The 18,561-nt window shown below is 44.0% G+C and overlaps 1 protein-coding gene across 2 annotated transcripts in view; it reads right to left on the reverse strand.

Annotated features, from left to right (window-relative positions):
* The window catches only part of RFX4 (regulatory factor X4), a 142,451-nt gene that overhangs the window by 87,675 nt on the left and 36,215 nt on the right, over positions 1 to 18,561 (reverse strand). For both annotated transcript variants that reach the window (XM_036891502.2, XM_036891501.2), the window contains exon 3: positions 12,178 to 12,238. In XM_036891502.2, coding sequence (XP_036747397.2) covers positions 12,178 to 12,238 — 61 coding nt within the window. The remainder of the gene's footprint in view (positions 1 to 12,177; positions 12,239 to 18,561) is intronic.

Raw genomic sequence — 18,561 nt, forward strand, 5'->3', positions numbered from 1 at the left:
GTTGATTGTTTCTTTTTCACTCTTTAACCCAAATACCAGCATATAGGCATTAAAAAGAATCCCACCTCCTTTGTTATAGGCACATTGGAAGGTTAAACACCTCTTACAACAGAGCTGTTGGGGCACATGGCGATTTGGGGACCTCTTTTGGGCTCTGCTATCTTCAGAGCCTGGGGCACATATTGTTCAATCAACTCACCAACAAAAAATTTCTCCTTTGATTCTGAAGTGGATTTTAGGAAACAGCCCAGAGTCATTTGGAACCAAGTTCAAGGTATAAAGTGACTGGAATAACCCTTTTCTCCCAAACATTTTTTTGGGAGGTCAAAAATAAGAGGATTCTAAAGCAATGAAATAACTGTCCTTAAGCAGCTTCTAACTTTCTCTAAGGGCACTTGCCAGAGAAGGGTCCAGCGCTGCTGTAACTGAACTGGCATGAGGACATGGCCTCCCGAGGTGCCCACTTGACAGGGCAGCACTCTTCTGGCTCATCCTGACACATGGTTGAAAGAAAGTCAGCCCAATCATTTCACATCCAAACCCCATGAATAAATACAACCCTAGGGACGCTCAGATAAATGAAGAATCTTGGTGCTGAGTGGTCTCAGCTCATCTTATCCATCTTCCTCCCTCTTCTGGAAAGGGGAACACAGAGTGACTTCTCACAATTTTTGGAAGTATTTGAGGAAACAGTTTCTGCAATCCTTTCTAATTCCTTAAGGCTGGGATTGTGTCTGATTCATTCTGCATCCTTCAAGTCCAGCATATTCCTTGGCACACAGGAAATGCTCAATAAGTGTCTGATGGATAAATTGTTTCAGTCATATATTCATTCAGCAAACATTCATTGATCTCTTATCACCTGCCAGGTGCTAAGGATGTCATGGTGAGCAAGATGGCCCTTGTTTGCATACAGAGAACAGATTAATTGTAAATAGATGGATAAAGATATAGGTTATCTTTAATCCAACAAATATTTATTAGCACCAAGCAGTGACTAGACATTAAGGAAGCAGCAGCAAACAAAACAAAGACCCTGTCCTGAAAGGGCTTAAATTCTACTGTATGTGTCCCCAACACCATATGTCGCAACTCTAAATGTTCTTCCATGACAGAAAATGGTTTTGCCTAGACATTAGGTTTCCTAGGATTATCCCAAGTATCAGGTTTGGTATGAGTGGGAATCAGCCTTCCAGCTTAGCCTGGACCCTAAACGCCATTCACAGTATTGCTTCTCATAAAAGTGAGTTCAGAGGTCCAAATAACCAGCTTACGCACAAACTTGGAGGGGCATCTGAATAGGACAGCTTTCACAAACTGGGGTCTCACAGACATGCTTTGTTTAGCCTGAACAGTGTTGGCCCAACTTTAAAAATTCAGGACATTTCACATAAGAATCTGGATTTCTGGCTTCTTTTGAAAAGGCTGAGCTCTGGCAACACTGGGCCCATATTCCCGCATGACAACAATTGGCCAGAGTTCCATGTGCCCTCGAGTTGGCCGGAGTCCCCAGTCCTCCCTATTTTTCTTAACACCTGATCTATTTTCTGTTCCTTGTTTGGCTCCTGCAGGCTCTTGTGTTGACATAAGACACAATCTATGCCCTAGTTCACTTTGCAGTCTATTGGGGGAGAATAATGAATATGGGGAGAAATATGAATATTTAAGTATTACGCACACCTGCCCATAAGTGCAGCGGAAGGTAGGGAAACGGAGAGAGAGAAGTGTGTAGATAAGAGTAGAGGCTTAAGGCTTCACGGATGAATTGGGATTGGAACTGTGTGCTGGGCACTGGTGTCCAGTATCCCATCCCATCCTCACAGTAACCATGAAGTAGGTTTTATACCTTTGTGTTAGATGAGGAAATTGTGGCTCAGAGAGTGGAATTCATTTGCTCACGGTCACGCAGCCAGTAAAGGGAGAGCTTATCTCACATGAAAGCCCTGCAGTATTCTGCCGCAGCAGATGGAGGCAGAGGCAGACAAGGAGACAAGGACGAGAGACAGACACAGCTTGCCTGATGGCAGCCCTGCTCTGTGTTGACAAGGGGGCTGGTAACGGAGTACATACGAAGAAGGAAGCTTGGAGAGCAGTGTGGAGAATCTGTAAATGCCCGTAACAGAATACGGCGTGTAAGGGTTTAGCAGCCTCTGGAGTTGCAGAGTTACTACAAAAGTGTTATTTTCAGATGGCAGTGGAGTGGTACTCAAAGAATTGGAAAAATAAAGACCCGGAGATAGGAAGACCCAATTTGGGATGTTGTAGGAATAATAATGTCATTAACAGCAGCAGTAACTAATATTAATTTAAAGCTTAATGTGTTCTATTTGCCAGCAATGGACTAAATATAAAATAATGTAAAAAAAAAAAAACACTACACACACACACACACACACACACACACCACACCCCCCCCTAAGTTTCATGGGTCTCATCTTAGACTACTGAGAGTCCATTAAGCAACCTCCTTTAAAAGCTTGACTTCAACTCTTTAGATTATTGTGGAACATTTTCCAGTCTAATGCATACATATGAACAATTTGGGCAACAATTTGATGAATGACAAGCTGTGGGGAGGGAGGAAGTATACCTTTTTGCTAATGATTTCTAAAGTTAATTTTGGCCAGAAAAACCATGGGCACATTAAACAAACATTCATTTCAAGCCATTCAAATGTCATCTTGTAAAAGGCACACAATCCTTTAAAATGATAGGGGGCCGGTTAAGTTTTTAAGCATGGAAGTGGCATGGTGTCTTGGGTGTTTATACCTGGCTTTATTCTCCTGGCAGTAAGTCGAGCAGTAGGATCACACCTGCATCCAGCCGTCTGTAGGTCTTAATCCACCTCCATCTCTGCCTCCATCCAGGGCCCTGGGTGGAGCTCTTTATATATAGTGACTCAATCTGTAAGAGCTTATTGCCTATGGGTGTGAGAGCATTAGCCTAGCAGTAGGCCAATTCCATCATCACGTAGTTTAGGGTCAGGTGAGGATCCTGGTCATAGGCATTTTCCCCACACACATGGTCAGATTTTTTCTTTGGAAAGGTCACTCTAACACCTCTGCGGTGGGAGGACAAGATGGGGCTAGTGAGGCTGGCCCATAGTGGCTAACTAATTAGTGTTTGTTGAGTAAATGAATGAACAAATGAAACCAATTAGGAGCTACTACTCTCGTCCAGGCAAGAGATGAGGGAGCATTAATTAAAGGAGTGGCTATGGGGGAAGAGAAAACATTTAGAGTGTGGGTCTCATATTGCCAGACATAAGTAGGGTAGGAGCAATCGAGGCAAGCTCTTAGGATGAAAGGGGGTTCCGTTCCCCATGGCTAAGAAATGTTAGAGAGGCAAGTTAAGGAGGGAAATCACGTGGTGTTAAAGAGCATAGGCTCCCAAGTAAATTCTTGGCTGCCCTTCTCTTTAGTTACTTTTTTTAAGCCCCCTGTACCTCAGTCTCTATTTGTTGTTCTTGCAGGTTGTTTGCTCAAATAGGGCCAAGAGATCAGGATTAAAATACAAGACCAACATTAAAATACACCCCGTTAAATGAACCCATAGCAGCCAGAAGCTCTTTGGATCAGAAGGGTGTAAGTCACAGTTAACACAGCCCAAGCTAATTAAGCAGTTACCTGCCAAAGGCCAGAGCCTTCTAAATAGCTCTGTTTCTATCCATGTTTTGTTCCCCTTACCAGAGCTTCTTCATCTCAAGGTATCTAGGTGGCTTATGACTATGAAGCATTTTAATAAGCTGCCTGAATGAACAGATGTAATTGGCATTAAGGGCAACTTTGATGCTTGATGAGTTTCTACAGGAATAGCGTCATGACCCCTTTTCCCAAACCTTACAAAATCCGGAGGGCCCGTGTGTGCACTGAAGCTGCTAATTGGTGTCTCCTCTCCCTGACCAGAGCATGGTAGAAAGAAAGGCAGTTGATTCTTTCTCTTCATATCTGATGAAATTTCCCCTTTCCCTCCTCATTTTTAGAGAACATCATTAGTCTGACATGGTGAACAATACTCCATTATACCTGGGTATTTTTAATGATCAGAAAAAAAAAATTCCCCACTTCTTCTCTTTTCTGATCTTCTATTTAACAACTTGATCATATTTGAATCAAGCCTCTCCTATTATGGAAAGATAATGAACTCAGTCGACTAGCCAACATGAGTCATTATCTGTGGTATACATTTTGAAAAAGACTTCCTCACAAGATGTGGGCATGCGACCTCCTGGGTCACGTGGGGGAAGCTTTGTATTAGCGCTTTACAATGAAGAGCAAGGTTTCGGCGCCCAGCATAGCTGTTCCCTCTGTCATTTTAAACTGATGTTTCCTTCTGTGTACACATGGGCTTTCAGTTCAGAGTCTTCACACTTCTCAAGTCCTTGCAGATGTGTCTAGAACAGAAACCTTTTTCTTCTATTTTACCAAAAGAAAAGAAACTGGGATTTTTAAAAGAAACTGTGCTGAATGCAATGACTTATTACTGAGGTTATCAGAGAGATCTGAGACTGTGAAATATGTGGGAAAAAAAACTTGCTAAGCAATCAGAGCCAGACAGTAGTCCACACCCCTTGATGGCTCCCCTTTGCCCCTCCACAGAAGTCCACACGCCTTACCTTGCCTCCAAAGCACCCACTCTCTGTCCCCCAACTACTTCTCCAGGCTTCTCTCACCTCCCTCCTCTACAGGTATAGGTCTCTCTGCCAGAGGGAGTGCGGCCGACAGCCAGCTGGACTGTTTACCATTCCTTCAAACGCATCTTGCCACATTCCACCCCGCCCCACGCTCCGTGGCCTTCCTACTGTGGGAGGCGGTCTGACCCCTTGGCTGTGCCTCACCCTTCCAGACTCAGTTCAAATTTCTCTTCATGAAACTATGTTTAATTCCCAGCTAGCCCCATCTGCCAATCACTTCTTAATCATCTCCTTCTTGCCAAATTCGCTTATTCATCCATTCAGTAACCTGGACAGGGCTGTAACGACCTAAGCACCAGGTACCAGATACCAAGTCCTGCCTGTGGAGGAGAACATTCCGGCAGAGACAGATCCTCTGCGCTCACAGCTCTCACCATCTCCTGGAGATTTCCACAGTTCTTCACATCTTTTTATGACTCTGAGGCCTTTGCTGAGAGGCAGCGCTGGTTTCAGAGACAGGAACCACTGAGTCCAAGTCCTGCCTCGGCCACTCACAAGCATTCTAGCCTTGGGCATGTCACGAAGACTTTCACACTCTCGCCTCCTTCCTCTGGGAAAGGAAGGACACCCCCCGACTTGCAGCTCCCAGGGCTGCTGGGAGGGCCAGGCAGGGTCCCTGCCCGGCCCACAGCCCTCTTGCTGGCAGATGGGGACACTCAATAAAGTATTACTGCTCTTCAGTGTTACTGTTCAAGGATATTCAGGTAATGTTTTACCTCTTAGTCTGAAAGTCCTTTGAAAGCAGGGACCAAACCAAATCCCTATTTACACCAGCATACTTCCTAACACAGTCCCTAGCACAGTCGGGAAACAGGGCAGAAAGAAAGAGGAGAAAGGGGACAGGAAGGAAGGAAAGCAGACTTCTGCACACACAGATTAAAAGAAAAAACACCCTTAGAAAAAAAAAATCTTAAGACCTGGGTGGTTAAAGGAACACACCAATTAATATTAACAAATTTGAATTATATTTCAAGTGCCTACTCTGTGCCAGGATGTTCATAGTTGCTATCACTGCTCCCACAAGATGGGGAACATTATTCCGATGACATGGAGGAAGAAATGGAGGGTCAGGGAGGCAAAACGTCCAAAGTCCCTCAGCTGGGAAAAGCCAGGCCTGGAGTATGAACTCAAGTACGATGCTTCTAAAGCTCTCACTGTGTGCTGGGACTAACATTCATTTGGCCAGTGAGTGAGCGTATTTATTGGGCTTGCATTTATTGAGCACCTACTATGTGCCAGTCATTGTAGAATACAGCTGTGAACAGACAGACGCAATCTCTGCCGTTGCCCTTAAGGAGCTGGAGATTCGTAAGAAGGAAGGTGGGAACCAAGGCGATAATACCAGCAGACAATAAATAAGTACAGGGTGGGGCCTGGCTCACGCAGGCTCTGGTTAGGCCTGAGGCTGACCCTACAGGAGGCTAAAACAAATTAAAAAGCACAACTCATTTTATTAAACAACAAATTGAGTCCATAATTTGCTGCTGGGTAGACACACCAATGAGAAACACGTGTTCAGACGGACGCCTGTGTTTCTCCAGGACCTGAGCTGGCGCTGCCTCCCCTTTGAGGCTCTTCTTGGGCACCAGGCATCCCCCCCGCAGATGGAACGAGACTGTGACCCTCTGTTCTGCTCAGCAGCTTGCCTCGGGGTCCTCCTCTTTCTGCTGGGGTGATAGTCCTGCCGCCTACAGGGTTTTCTTGAGGGTCACACGAGCTCAGCCAATGACACTGCCTGATGCCAGCCAGCACGCCCCCCAGGGCGCACTCAGATGCTGAGCACAGGACTGAATCGGGGATTTCCTTCTGCCATTGCAATGACTGAATCAGACCAGGACCTGGAGCGATCTAATCCCTATCTGGTGTCTGACTTGCATACTGAGCTGGTGCTCCAGAAAGGCCTGGCATTAGCCAGGTTTTGGAATCCTGCTGCTCAGTTTTTAGTTAATCAAGTCTTTTTTTGTTTTTTGAGAAAAACTAGGTACTATGTAACTAGCACAGTGTCACTATGCTTCTGTTGGGGCCTAGGCTCAGGGTTGGCAGCCTAGAGCTCTGGGGGCCCCAAAGGGCAGCTGAGGTGACTCTGGCCCCGTTCTCTAACTTAAACCATCCCCCTCCATGTTCCCTTTCCATCGACTCCATCTCTGCTCATCTCTACTGGCCCATTACAAGTAAGGCCACAAAGAACCCCTTCACACTGCCTTCTTGCACAGCTGTGGGTGGGTTTCTCCATGTTGGTACCAGTAAGCGGAACTGCTGGGTGCATGTATGAAAATGTTAATGGACTGCAAAACCACCCACTCACATGCCTTTACCATTTCATACCTTACCCACAACACAAAGTGCTTAAAAAAAAGGGGGGATCCTAGCCCCATAATACAGTATCTCATTCTCTGAGACATTCACACCTTTGCATCATCTTGCTTAGCTGACTTTTCTCCGTCTGTATAGCTGGGGGCTTCTGGCAGGACAGTCACACCTGTTGGCATTACCTAGCACCTCTGGTCATTTTCAGAGCTAAAAATGTTCAACCTTCCATTCTGGAATGAGGTGGCCTAACTTGCAATATGAAAGCAAATCATGTTCGGTCACCATTGAATAAAGAATCAAGTCAGCAGTGCGTACAAACGTCAGGTATCTGTTACAACCAACGAGTCTGGAGAAGGAGCTGTGAGCTGGTCTAAAACTTCAAGGTAATTCTTTGGAACAGTACCAAGCCCAATTTTCTACCTCTGGTCTCCAAGAACATTTTAAAGAGAAACACTAAATTAATTTTCTTCCATATTAATTTGAAACATTGAAAGCCCATCAATCACCCAAGTCGTTTTGAAAGCGAGGAAAATGCTTCCCAGGAAAGTGACAGTTTGGTCTTCCAGCTTCTTGGTTTGGGGAAGGGCCTCACTTCCTCTATAAACTGCCGAAGGAGAAAATGTCTCCCCGCTGCCGGCTCGTAAGGTGCCCAGGGTGACAGAGGACCAAGGGGGGTGTGGGAGAGCGCAGGGCCGCGGAGGGGGCACCGCGGGCAGCACGTAGGTCAGGAGGGCGGAAGTGGCTGGACTCCTTCCCAGGTCCTCCGTGAGGAGAGGTTATGGTGCAGCCAGATTCCGGCAGGGCTCGCCCTCCCCACAGGGCTGGGCTGTACTAACTTCATGACCGGGGATGCTGGACAGTGTCTGGCAGAAGGCATTTAACAATATTTGCCTGTTTCCTGCTGGGAGCTGCCTCCAGATCACGTGGCCCTGATAGTTTTAGGCTGCTTGGCCACTGTATTATTTGTCCTAGAGAGGAGATGGTCTCTAGGGTGATGGGGAAGGGGCTTGTACCAAGGGAAGGTGGAGAAGCAAAGAGCTCCCGATCCAATTCCATGACAAGCCAAGCATCCAGGGAGAGCCTGGTGCTATGAGGCCCTTTTCTGGCCTGCCTGCCTCCCCATCCTCAGGGGCTACATACCTGGAGAGAGGGGACAACATGAAGGGTGTAAATGCCTCAGCAAATGAGGTGCCGTGATGTGACGCTAGCTTTCTATTCTTTAAAATTGTTATTTTGTACTGTGGGTGAAAATATAAAATGGCAAAGCCATTTGGGCAATTTTGCAATCCCATTAGCATTTTCTATGCAGCCTGCACTGGCACTTCTTGAGACCCACCTAGAAGGGACATTCAACAGCTCTGCAAGGGAGACAGATGAAGACGTTATTTGGGCCTCTGTTTGTAATGAGATTTGGACACAACCTAAGAGCCCATCAGGAGGGAAATGGTGAAATTAAGTTCTGCTATTGTCTTATATGAAATCCTGGGCAGCAGTTAAAATGAGGTCATTCTTTATGGACTAACACGGGCATTGCTTCAGGACAGTCTGGTGAGGAGGGAAGCAAGTTGTGGATCCAGACAGTGAGACAGAATGTGGAGCAGCATTTTTAGTGTGATTTGGCTGCATTCTTTTCCTACAGGAAAAACTATTAAACAAAAAATCACAGCCCAGAAACTTCTATCGGTATATATGCATATAAATACATAAAGATAGAGATATAGATACACATACACTCCTGACCAGTAACAGGGCTGCTCTGGAAGGGGAGGCAGGAACTAGAATGAAGAATGGACTTTAAACTTATCTATAATGTTTTAGTTTTTAAATAAGGAAGTGTCACTTGTGAAAATAAAATAAAATAGAAACAAAATACGTATTTATTGAATTTGTTGTATCTTGCCTTTTTCTAAAAAGCTAACCAAAGAAAAAGAAAAAGGAGAACTTTAGACAGAGAGACCAGAAAGTACATAAACTTTACATTTAGCTCTGAACTCCCTGGTAACCAGTGCAAATTATGTAACTCCTTCTTATAAGATGGAGGGTACATCCAGTTCCTTTTGAGAGACAAGGGTTTCATACTGAAACTATAGTCTAAAAGAATTTGCTCGTGTGGAACTTTATATAGGAGATCACACGTCCTCCACACGGTTTTAAGAATGACTGTTCCTGATTAAGTTGAGAGAAATGTCCTCCTTTGTCTTTCCTTCTGTTTACAGGCCCTCTTCCCCTTTATTGCTCCACTCCTCACTCCATGTGCTCCACACGGGCTGCTTTCAGCAGCTCCTTGAACAAGCCCAGCCTGCCCCCCATCCTAGAGGGACTGGTGTGTGCTATGCTGTGTGCCCAGGTTACGCTTCAGGACTGAAGTGTCCTTCCCTACGGCTGGAGGGTTGGTTGCTGAGGTGGAAGCCTTCCCGGGCACTTGTCCTCAGCAGACTGTGAAGAGAACTGCCTTGCCGAAAGTTACACCCTCTCCCAGGGGGCAGCCTACATCCAGTGATGGAAAAGGTAGGGGATAAAGGCCTGTCTAGAGTCTGGTCATCTCTGAAGGGCTGGCCTAGCTTCAGAAGTCCCTGTAGTAACTGTTGAAGCCTCCTCAAAGCCTGACACCCACTCTGCCTATTTCAGCATCCCTCACACCCCCACAGTGTCCACACTGGGTGCATGTCCAAATAAGCCACCTGCATGCCACACCTCTGCTCAGCTGGCTCTAGGAAAGCCTGGCCTACGACAGTGCGACAGAAGCTGCTCCCTCTGCCTAGAACCTTCCCCGTGGATTTTCACACTGTCATGCTCTCAGTGAGGACTTCTTGTCGTACAAATATCCTAATAAATGTAACTTCTTCAAAAAAGCTTTCCCTCACTACTCAACCTAACAGAGCCTCGGAGACACTATCATATCAGCCAAGTCTCATTTTCTGCACAGCACATGTCCTCATCCAATACATTCCTTCCTTCTTTTCCAATATCATTTTTAAAAATTATTACCCATTTTCCCTCTCATCGGCCTCCATTTGGTCTATCTTATCCACCACTGCATTGTCAGAGCCTAGAAAATAGCAGGTGCTCACTAAACATTCCTTCAATTAATGACTGAAATTCTATCCTAAAAACATAAAGGGAAATGGATGGCAATTTGATGTTCTTTGAGCAACTTGTTGCCTTTGGATAAATATGAGATGAACATTCACAAATTTTCAAATCTGATTTGGCCTTGAAAGCAGTTTTGTGGAAAAAAAAAAGAAAAAATAACCCCCAGCCTGATTTTGTGAATTGGAAGATGAATGATCTTCCAATGATCTTCTGGAATGATCTATGTGACTCTTTATAGAAAAACAGGTTTTTGTATAGAATTAGGTACAGTAGAAGGAGAACTAACTGTTCAAACGTCAAGAAGGACAGAAGCCCTGCTCCAGGATGCTCCTGTGGGACTCGGAAGGAAGGGGTGTGCTGAGCGATTGCCAGAGGCCGTTCAGACACTCCTTCCCTCTTGACCACCACCGCTATCCTTACTTTGCTGGTGAGTAGACAGAGACGCAGAGAGGTTAAGGACCTTGTCCAAGGTTATACATCTGGGGAGTGGCAGAGCCAGCGAGTTAATTTTTGGCCGTCTACTTGAGAGACTGTGCTGTGTACAGCCTTGCTGTTGCCAGGCAGATGTCAGAGAATCACAGACATGAACAAGATGATTTTCTTCTAGTCCCTTTCCAATGTTTTATTCTGACATATAAAACATAACATGTTCAGTTATTAAAGTCAGAGTGTTTGTTGATTCTTTGCATTTCTAGAAACCCCCATGCCCCAAATCCTTTACACTGATGCCTCATTTGATGTCTTGGCATCGTGGGAATTTGTGTGGCCATAATTTAGGGGGAAGGGTGCAGAGGGAGAGTTGACCAGGGAAGGTGAGCAGAATTTTAAATCAAGTAAAAAGAAGAAAATGTAATGAGGAAAAGAATATAGGGACAAAATGAGGGAAACAAGCTAAAAGTCTGGAAATAGAGCTCTTGCAAACAACCTTCGCTCTCCTGGTAGCAAATCAAGCTAACTGCTGAGACTCTTGTTAGAGAAGATTGAATTACATTCCTGGATGCGTTCTCCCGATGTTGTTTTCCCCTCACCTGTGCACGGGTTAGTCAAGTGAATCTAAAAGGATTTGCTCAGTAAGGCCCATCTGCTTACTTTTTCTCATCTATTCTTTTCTCCATCCTTCATGATTCTTCTCTTCCTTTCTTCCAAAGCATGGGCTTTGCGGGTAAAGACCCAAAGATTCCTGCCTTTGCCACCTTGCAGCTCTATGTATGTTCAGGCAAATGATTTAACTGTTGAAATTTTATTTTCCTTATCTGTAAAATGGGCATAACAATACCAACTTCACAGAATTGTGAGAATGAAATGAGGCCCGTAAGCAAAGTGCTAGTATGGAGGCTCACACACAATAGATTTTAGTTGCTTCCCTACTTCTCTCTCCCTGCCCCTCCTTCCTTAATTCCTTCAGCTTTGCTGGGCTGCATTGCTTGGAGAATAATAGCCCTTAACTGACAAGCTCTTCAGAGGGTTGAATCTCACCACACAGGTCTGGTCTCAAAGCTACAATGTAATTCCTAAGTGAAGCCAGTTTTAGAGGAGAATTTGCCTATAAATACTGAACATGCCTGCAACTGCTTAAACATCATCATTAACTAGGACATCAAGTGTAAGAGGTCCAACTATTAAAGAAAAAGCCACTCAAGCAGATAATTTTTGTTAATGTTCTTAATGTTAAAACAATTGTAGTACAGTTGCAATTGATTCTTAATTCATTAAGGGCTCACTGATGGGGTGAACAGACCTATGTTTCTATAATTTGCTACAACATTATTAGTTGTAAGAGTGGATTCTATTAAAATCAATTAATAACATCCATGTGGAATCCAGTTCTTGCCAGTGTTTTGATGAGGAAAAACAAAATCTACCCCCAATTAAAATAAATAAGAAAATTCGAATCTCCAGGCTAGACCTAAGTTAAGCCATTTTACACACAGTTGCAAATTAAACTGATTGCATGTGGGCTATTGGATGTCAAGTTATCATGACAATGTCAAAATACCCAAGTGATAGCCTATCCTATCGGTAGGAAGATATGGTTACAGGAGCTTCCCATCAAGAGAGAACTTGCTAAAAATGGAACTTACCATTGCAGAGTAGCAGGAGTGGAGTGGGGCTTGGATGCTCTATTATTTTCTTTTTCCTCATCTGTTCAAGGGAAAAAAAGAGGAGCTAATTTCAGTAAGAAAAAGTAGAAGGCCTCTCCGCTCTCCCAAGTTTCAAAAGATTGTTTCCCTCTAATGTCAGTGCTTCGAAAGCGCTGATACTTTGGCTTTTCCATCATGTTAGATTGATTCTTTTGTAAGGAAAAACGGGGAAACTGACTTTTACAGAAAACTCTTAACCAGTTTGCATTTTTTATTTGAAAAGCTGTCTCCCTTCATCACTGAATATGACTGCATTCTCCCAGCTTCCTATTTTCTCAGCTGAAGCTGGCATTTGCCTTGATAAGTTTGGGCCATAAGAACACACTGACCTGACTCAACATTTGCTTTTTGTGACCCCAGTGGCACAGGCAGTTGGTGTAAGGTAGGGAGAGAGCACAAGTGTTCAGGACAATCAGATTAGCAATACAATAGAACAGGGGTCAGCAAACTTTCTCTGTAAAGGGCCAAATAATAAATATTTTAGAGTTTGGGCACAAGAGGCAAAATCAAGAATATTATGTAGTATTTAAAATAAATGAGAGAAAAAAAATTCTACAAAACTTCTATTGGCAAAATTCAAAATATAACAACAGTGAGTATAATTTTTGTAATAAAAGTCTATTAATGAGAAGAACAAAATCATATTGGGATAGCAGGCAATGTTCTTCTTAATTGGGCTTCAGAGTTCACATTCTGTATCATCAAATGGATTACAAATACTCATCTATAAAAACCAATTTTTAGCTTACAGTCCTGTGAAAACAGGTACCAGCCTAGATGGACTGCAGAGTTCTAGTTTGCTGACTCTGCAATACTGCAATCTGAGCAACACATCAGTCTTTGCATCTAAGAACTGCTCAAGAATTTTATCACGGATTAACTGAGAAACACATATAATTAGTCTCATCCAATTCCTAGTGAAAATTATTGATAGAAATAGTCAACATAAAATAAAATAAAAATTTCTTGATCCACAAAATTTGACCCAAGAAGACTGGTATAAATAACATTCTCAAATGAAAATTAATAATGTCAAAGCCTACAAGTATAATCAAATAGGAACATGTGAAATAGTTAAAGAAATAAATCTGTGATAGAAAATTTATATGGAAAAGAACTTGTACCCATAGAACATACCACATCAAAAATTTTGTTGAATAAATTAGTTTAATATAGTTGTGTTCAGAAAATATTTTCTTGATGAAAATTGATCAATATCGGTATAATTATGATTCAAAAGTTTGCTTATAAACACTGCAGCATAGGCTAAAGGGGGAAGTAAATAAAAATCTGATATATAAGGCAAAAAAACCCAACTGTAGCCTCCACTTAGTCAACAACTGTACATACTTCTTCCTTAATAAACAGAACCCCAACTTAGAGGGGACTGTGTGTTCAGGAAGGGTGGTCCCTTCTCAATTCCTAGAGAGGTGAATGTTGATTGATTTAGATTTATCATGGTAGTTTTATGTCATCTAGCCACTGATGGGGTAGGTGGGGCATGACATAGTGTGGGCCTATCAGACTTAAGGAAAAGCTCTCGGGGGGCTTCTGTGAAAGATATTTTTAGCTAACAAAAAGGAATGGGGGCCTTGATATTTAACTTACAGCCTTCAAAACTGAAAAAATGTTGTTTTATGCAAAATGAAGTGAATGAATCAATCAATCAATCAATCAACTGATCAATCAACAGAGGAGAGACTCTGGCCTGTCCTGCTTTTAAACATGGCCTAGAGGACACAATAACTGGAACGAAGCCCACAATAACACTGGGAAAGAGCAGCTTGGGGATAAATGCCAATATAGGCAGAGAGGAAAGGGGAGCAGCCTGGGGGTTCTGAATGTCATGGTGTGCCTCTGATAAACCAACCTTAAAAATAGCTGCCTATTAAGATGTCAGATTCAAAAAGATATATGCACCCCTATGTTTACTGCAGCACTATTTACAATAGCCAAGAAGTGGAAGCAACCTAAGTGTCCATCAGTAGATGAATGGATAAAGAAGATGTGGCACATATACACAATGGAATACTACTCAGCCATAAGAAAGAAACGAATCCTACCATTTGCAACAACATGGATGGAGCTAGAGGGTATTATGCTCAGTGAAATAAGTCAGGCAGAGAAAGGCAAATACCAAATGATTTCTCTCATTTGTGGAGTATAAGAACAAACCAAAACTGAAGGAACAAAATAGCAGCAGACTCACAGACTCCAAGAAGGGACTAGCAGTTACCAAAGGGGAGGGGTGGGGAGGGTGGGTGGGGAGAGAGGGAGAAGGGGATTGAGGGGTATTATGATTAGTTCACATGGTGTGAGGGGGTGGTCATGGGGAAGACAGTGTAGCACAGAGAAGGCACACAGTGACTCTGTGGCATCTTTACTACACTGATGGACAGTGACTGCAATGGGGCATGGGGGGGGACTCGATAATAAGGGTGAATGTAACAATCACATAGTTTTTCTTGTGAAACCTTCATAAGGGTGTATATCAATGATACCTTAATAATAATAGTATAAAAAGCTGCCTATTTGTTTTGTGAGATGATAAAATGTTCTTAGTTAATAAGATTTATTTTCATTGGACATTCTCTTCCCTGCCACCAAAACCATCCTAAATGATACACTCAGACTAAATGTTCTCAAGGGCAAAATGTCCCAATACATCATAGGCTCAACCTGTTCATGCTGCTTTGTCAACCTGGAGATCCTTCCATTTCTCATCCTTTCTAGCCTAGAATGAATGACACCACCTCTCTGAAGTCTTCCCTGATACTCTCCATGTCAGGAATCATTGATCCTAATTCATCTCCCCCCGTTACCTGTCTCTCAGTTGAACAGTTTAGCCACCTGGGTCATTATTTCTGTTCATCTCTCTGACCTGACTGTCCTACTTAAGAAGGCAGGGATGGTGTCTTAGGCCTCTTTGTGTTCCCTCCCACCAGTGCCTTATAAGTGGCACTCAGTGACTCTGCCTTCCACAAATATCTTAAACAATCTTAAAAACAAAATAGCACAATAAAGAGCATGAACATAAGAATGTAGGTATATAGACACAAGAACAATACTCACCCTCAGTTGTTCACAAAGAAATAAAAAGAAGGTAATAATGAGGCACAACTTTACATCTCTGAGAGTAGCAAACGTTTTGAATAATGATAATCCCAGTGCTGCTGTGTAAATGGTACTTCTCTGTTAACTGGTAACAGTTTTGGTAAGCAATTGGGCAATAATATTGAGAACCTCCTAAAATGTCCAGTCACTTGACCCCATGACCCAACTCCTAGAAATTATACTAAGCAAATAATAAAACAGAAAGGACTGTCTTAAAAAACATAATCGTTTTTTTAAAACAAGGAGAAGTATACAAACAACCTAAATATACTTCTGCCTAGTTTATGCCAGAACATGATTAACATATCCCTTCCCCCTAGAATGGGCAGGGATTTTTTTTCTCCCCATTTCTTTAAGTTTCAGCATTTCAGCTAAGCTGGACTAGATATCAAAAGACTTATGTTCTAGGGCCAATTCTAAAACGTACTGGCCATGACTGAGCAAACCACTCAACCTCTGAGCTTCATTTTTCTTCATTTACATAAATGGTCATTTTATAGGGCCACTGAAAGGATCCTATTAATTAATTCAACAAATATTCATTGACTACCTAATTTATGCCAGTTAGACACTGCGAATAAAAAAATAAGCTCTTTCCTTGAGTCTAGTTAAAGAATGAGAAAGACAAACAGTGAAGAGAGAGGCCGAGTTCAGTAGGAAGGGATAAATGCCATGATGTGGGTGAGCAAATATGAGCCCACCAGCTCAGACTGCGTGAAAAAGCAGGACCTGCCTGAGAAGGCTTCCTGGAAGAAGCGGTAAGTGAGCTGAGCTCTGGAGTGGGAGACCCCAGAGGATGGGAACCGGGTGACAGTGAAGGTGGGATGAAGTCAGGGGGTAGGGTGGAGAAGGGGAGGGACAAAGACACGAGGACCCAATGGGCTATCACCTTGGGTGTGGCAGAGGGGAGCAAGGCCGCTGGAGAGCTGCCAACAATCTAGCAACTCTGTTCAAGCTCCAAGACAGTGTCTTGCTTCTAAACTGAAGATAATAATAATAATGCCTACCTTGGAAGGCTGATGGGACGACTAAGTGAAGTGAAGATAGCAGAGGCTAGCAGCTCACAAACGTCAGGTGCAGAAGCCACGTGGCCAAGGCTGCCCCTGACTGCTCTGGCTGCCCAGGAAGCCCTGCAGCCTCTGCTCAGCCACAGCTCCTGCAGGAAGCAGGCAAGGGGGGCTGCCTCTCTACTCAGGACGATTTACAGGGGCCAGGACAGCCACAGAGACAGGGACCCTGCCAGGCAAACACCCCAGGGAACATCACAGCTCCAATTAGGAGGTAGCATTTGAGCCAGGCAGTGAAGAGATGGTCAGGATTTTTAAAATAACTCTGTTTTCTGTTTCCAAAAGTAATACACTTTCACTTTTTCAAATCTGGGAAATAGAGAGAAAGCAGAAATCTCTGGAAATCCAAGCCCCTCTCAGCAGAGAGAACTATTTTTAATTTTTCTCCTATTGACCTGTGGTCTGTTTTCAGTGTTCTCTTCCGCACCCAAGCACACCCACCTCTAACTTAAGGCAAGTGAGGGCCACACAGTACATACTGGCTTGTAGCCTGTCTCCTTCACCTTCACGAGCACAGTCGGAGTTTAAGAACAGGACACTGAGTGTGGGGCGCACTCCAGAGGGAGGAAGCAGTGTGAGGAAAGGCCTGGAAAAGGTAACCTGGGGCCCAGGGCAACAGGCAAGTGGTCCATTTGGCTGCAGCCAGGGAAGTTCCTTGTTCTGGGATTCTATCAGCATATCCCACTCAGGGGATACCTGTCTCTACCATGTCAGATCTTTTTCCCAAATAAATTTTGTTATTTGGTCCATTTCTGATACTAATGAATGGAAAGAGAACTGGCTTTAAGGGCCAGATGGGCTTGAATTCCAGCTTTGCCTCTAACTCTGTGTTATCTTGAGCAGTTATTTGACTCATCCAAGCCTGAGGATCCTTCCCCAAAACATGAGAATCATTACTTATATCACAAGGATGGTTTGAAGATTATATACAACAATATGTGTGAAAACTAGATGCGTTTGAAAAAGCTTATCATAACAATAACAGTAGGACTCATTAGCCAAGTACTTAAGCTAGGCACTGTGCATGGCTTCTCATATGCTATTTCATTTTATTCCTCCCCATGGCGCTAGAAAGAAGTTTTATATCCCTATTGTGTACATAAGGAAACTGAGCTTTGGTGAGTCTGAATAACATGCATGAGGCTGTGAAGCAGGTAAGTGGAGACCCGACCTCACTGGGCGCATGACATATGGAGGCTAAGGATTGTATTTAGACAAGAACTAACTGGTCTACCCCGGGGCCAGCATGGCCCATCTGGCTCAGTCATCAAACAGGCACCTTCCATCTTTGCAGGCCCCTTTCTAGACCACTAATGACCTCGACCCAGGGTCTGAATGCCCAGCCTCTTTCCCCCAAAGTGGGTGTGTGTCACACCAGGACTGACCCTCCTATCTGAGAGCTCTTAATTCTGATTAACCTGAAGTGCTGGTTACTCATTCACTCATTCATCAAATATGTACTGAGTGTCTGCTATGTTCCAGCCCTGGCCAGGGTCTAAAGGATGAGGGGGGAAAAAGTATATGTTCTCTGCTCTTAATCTTAAGCTCAGAGTCAAATTATTGGTAAATAAAATAGAAGTCTTGGGCAAGCGCTGGGAAAGGCAAGTCCGTAATGCTACGGCAGCACCAAGTGTGGGATGCAAGCCCGGCTGTGGGATATTCAGGAGGAGCGGGAGCCATCCTGGTGGTGAGAACAGGAGAGCGCATTTCAGGTAGAGGGAAACAGCCTTTGTTGACAGAGACTTTAGGAAATGGTCCTGCCAAATGCCTTTTCATTTGAACAGGCAAAACAGCCTCAGACCAAACAAGATTCCTCCCATAAAGGGGAATTTCAGAGCAGCAAGATTCCTAGAGCCACTCACAGCACACGCTGGGTCGTCCCTCCTCAGGGCCTGCCTGGCTCACCCCCCAAGAGCCAGAGAGCAGCGGTCTGCTTAACGACCTCCCAGGCCGATGCTGCCGCGTCTCCTCCCCGCCACTCTGTTCTGCTCCCATTTTGCAATTCCTAACACACGCAGGGAATCTTGGCTCCACTCCTGGTGTTGGGCAGCTCTGTTCTCCTCTCTGAGTCTATCTCCCAGTATAAACTCTGGGGCAAATTTCCAGGCTGAAATCCTGGCTCCACCACTTGCTAGCTGTGTGA

This window comes from Manis pentadactyla, chromosome 10, assembly GCF_030020395.1.
Source record: "Manis pentadactyla isolate mManPen7 chromosome 10, mManPen7.hap1, whole genome shotgun sequence".
Taxonomy (NCBI): Eukaryota; Metazoa; Chordata; class Mammalia; order Pholidota; family Manidae; genus Manis; species Manis pentadactyla.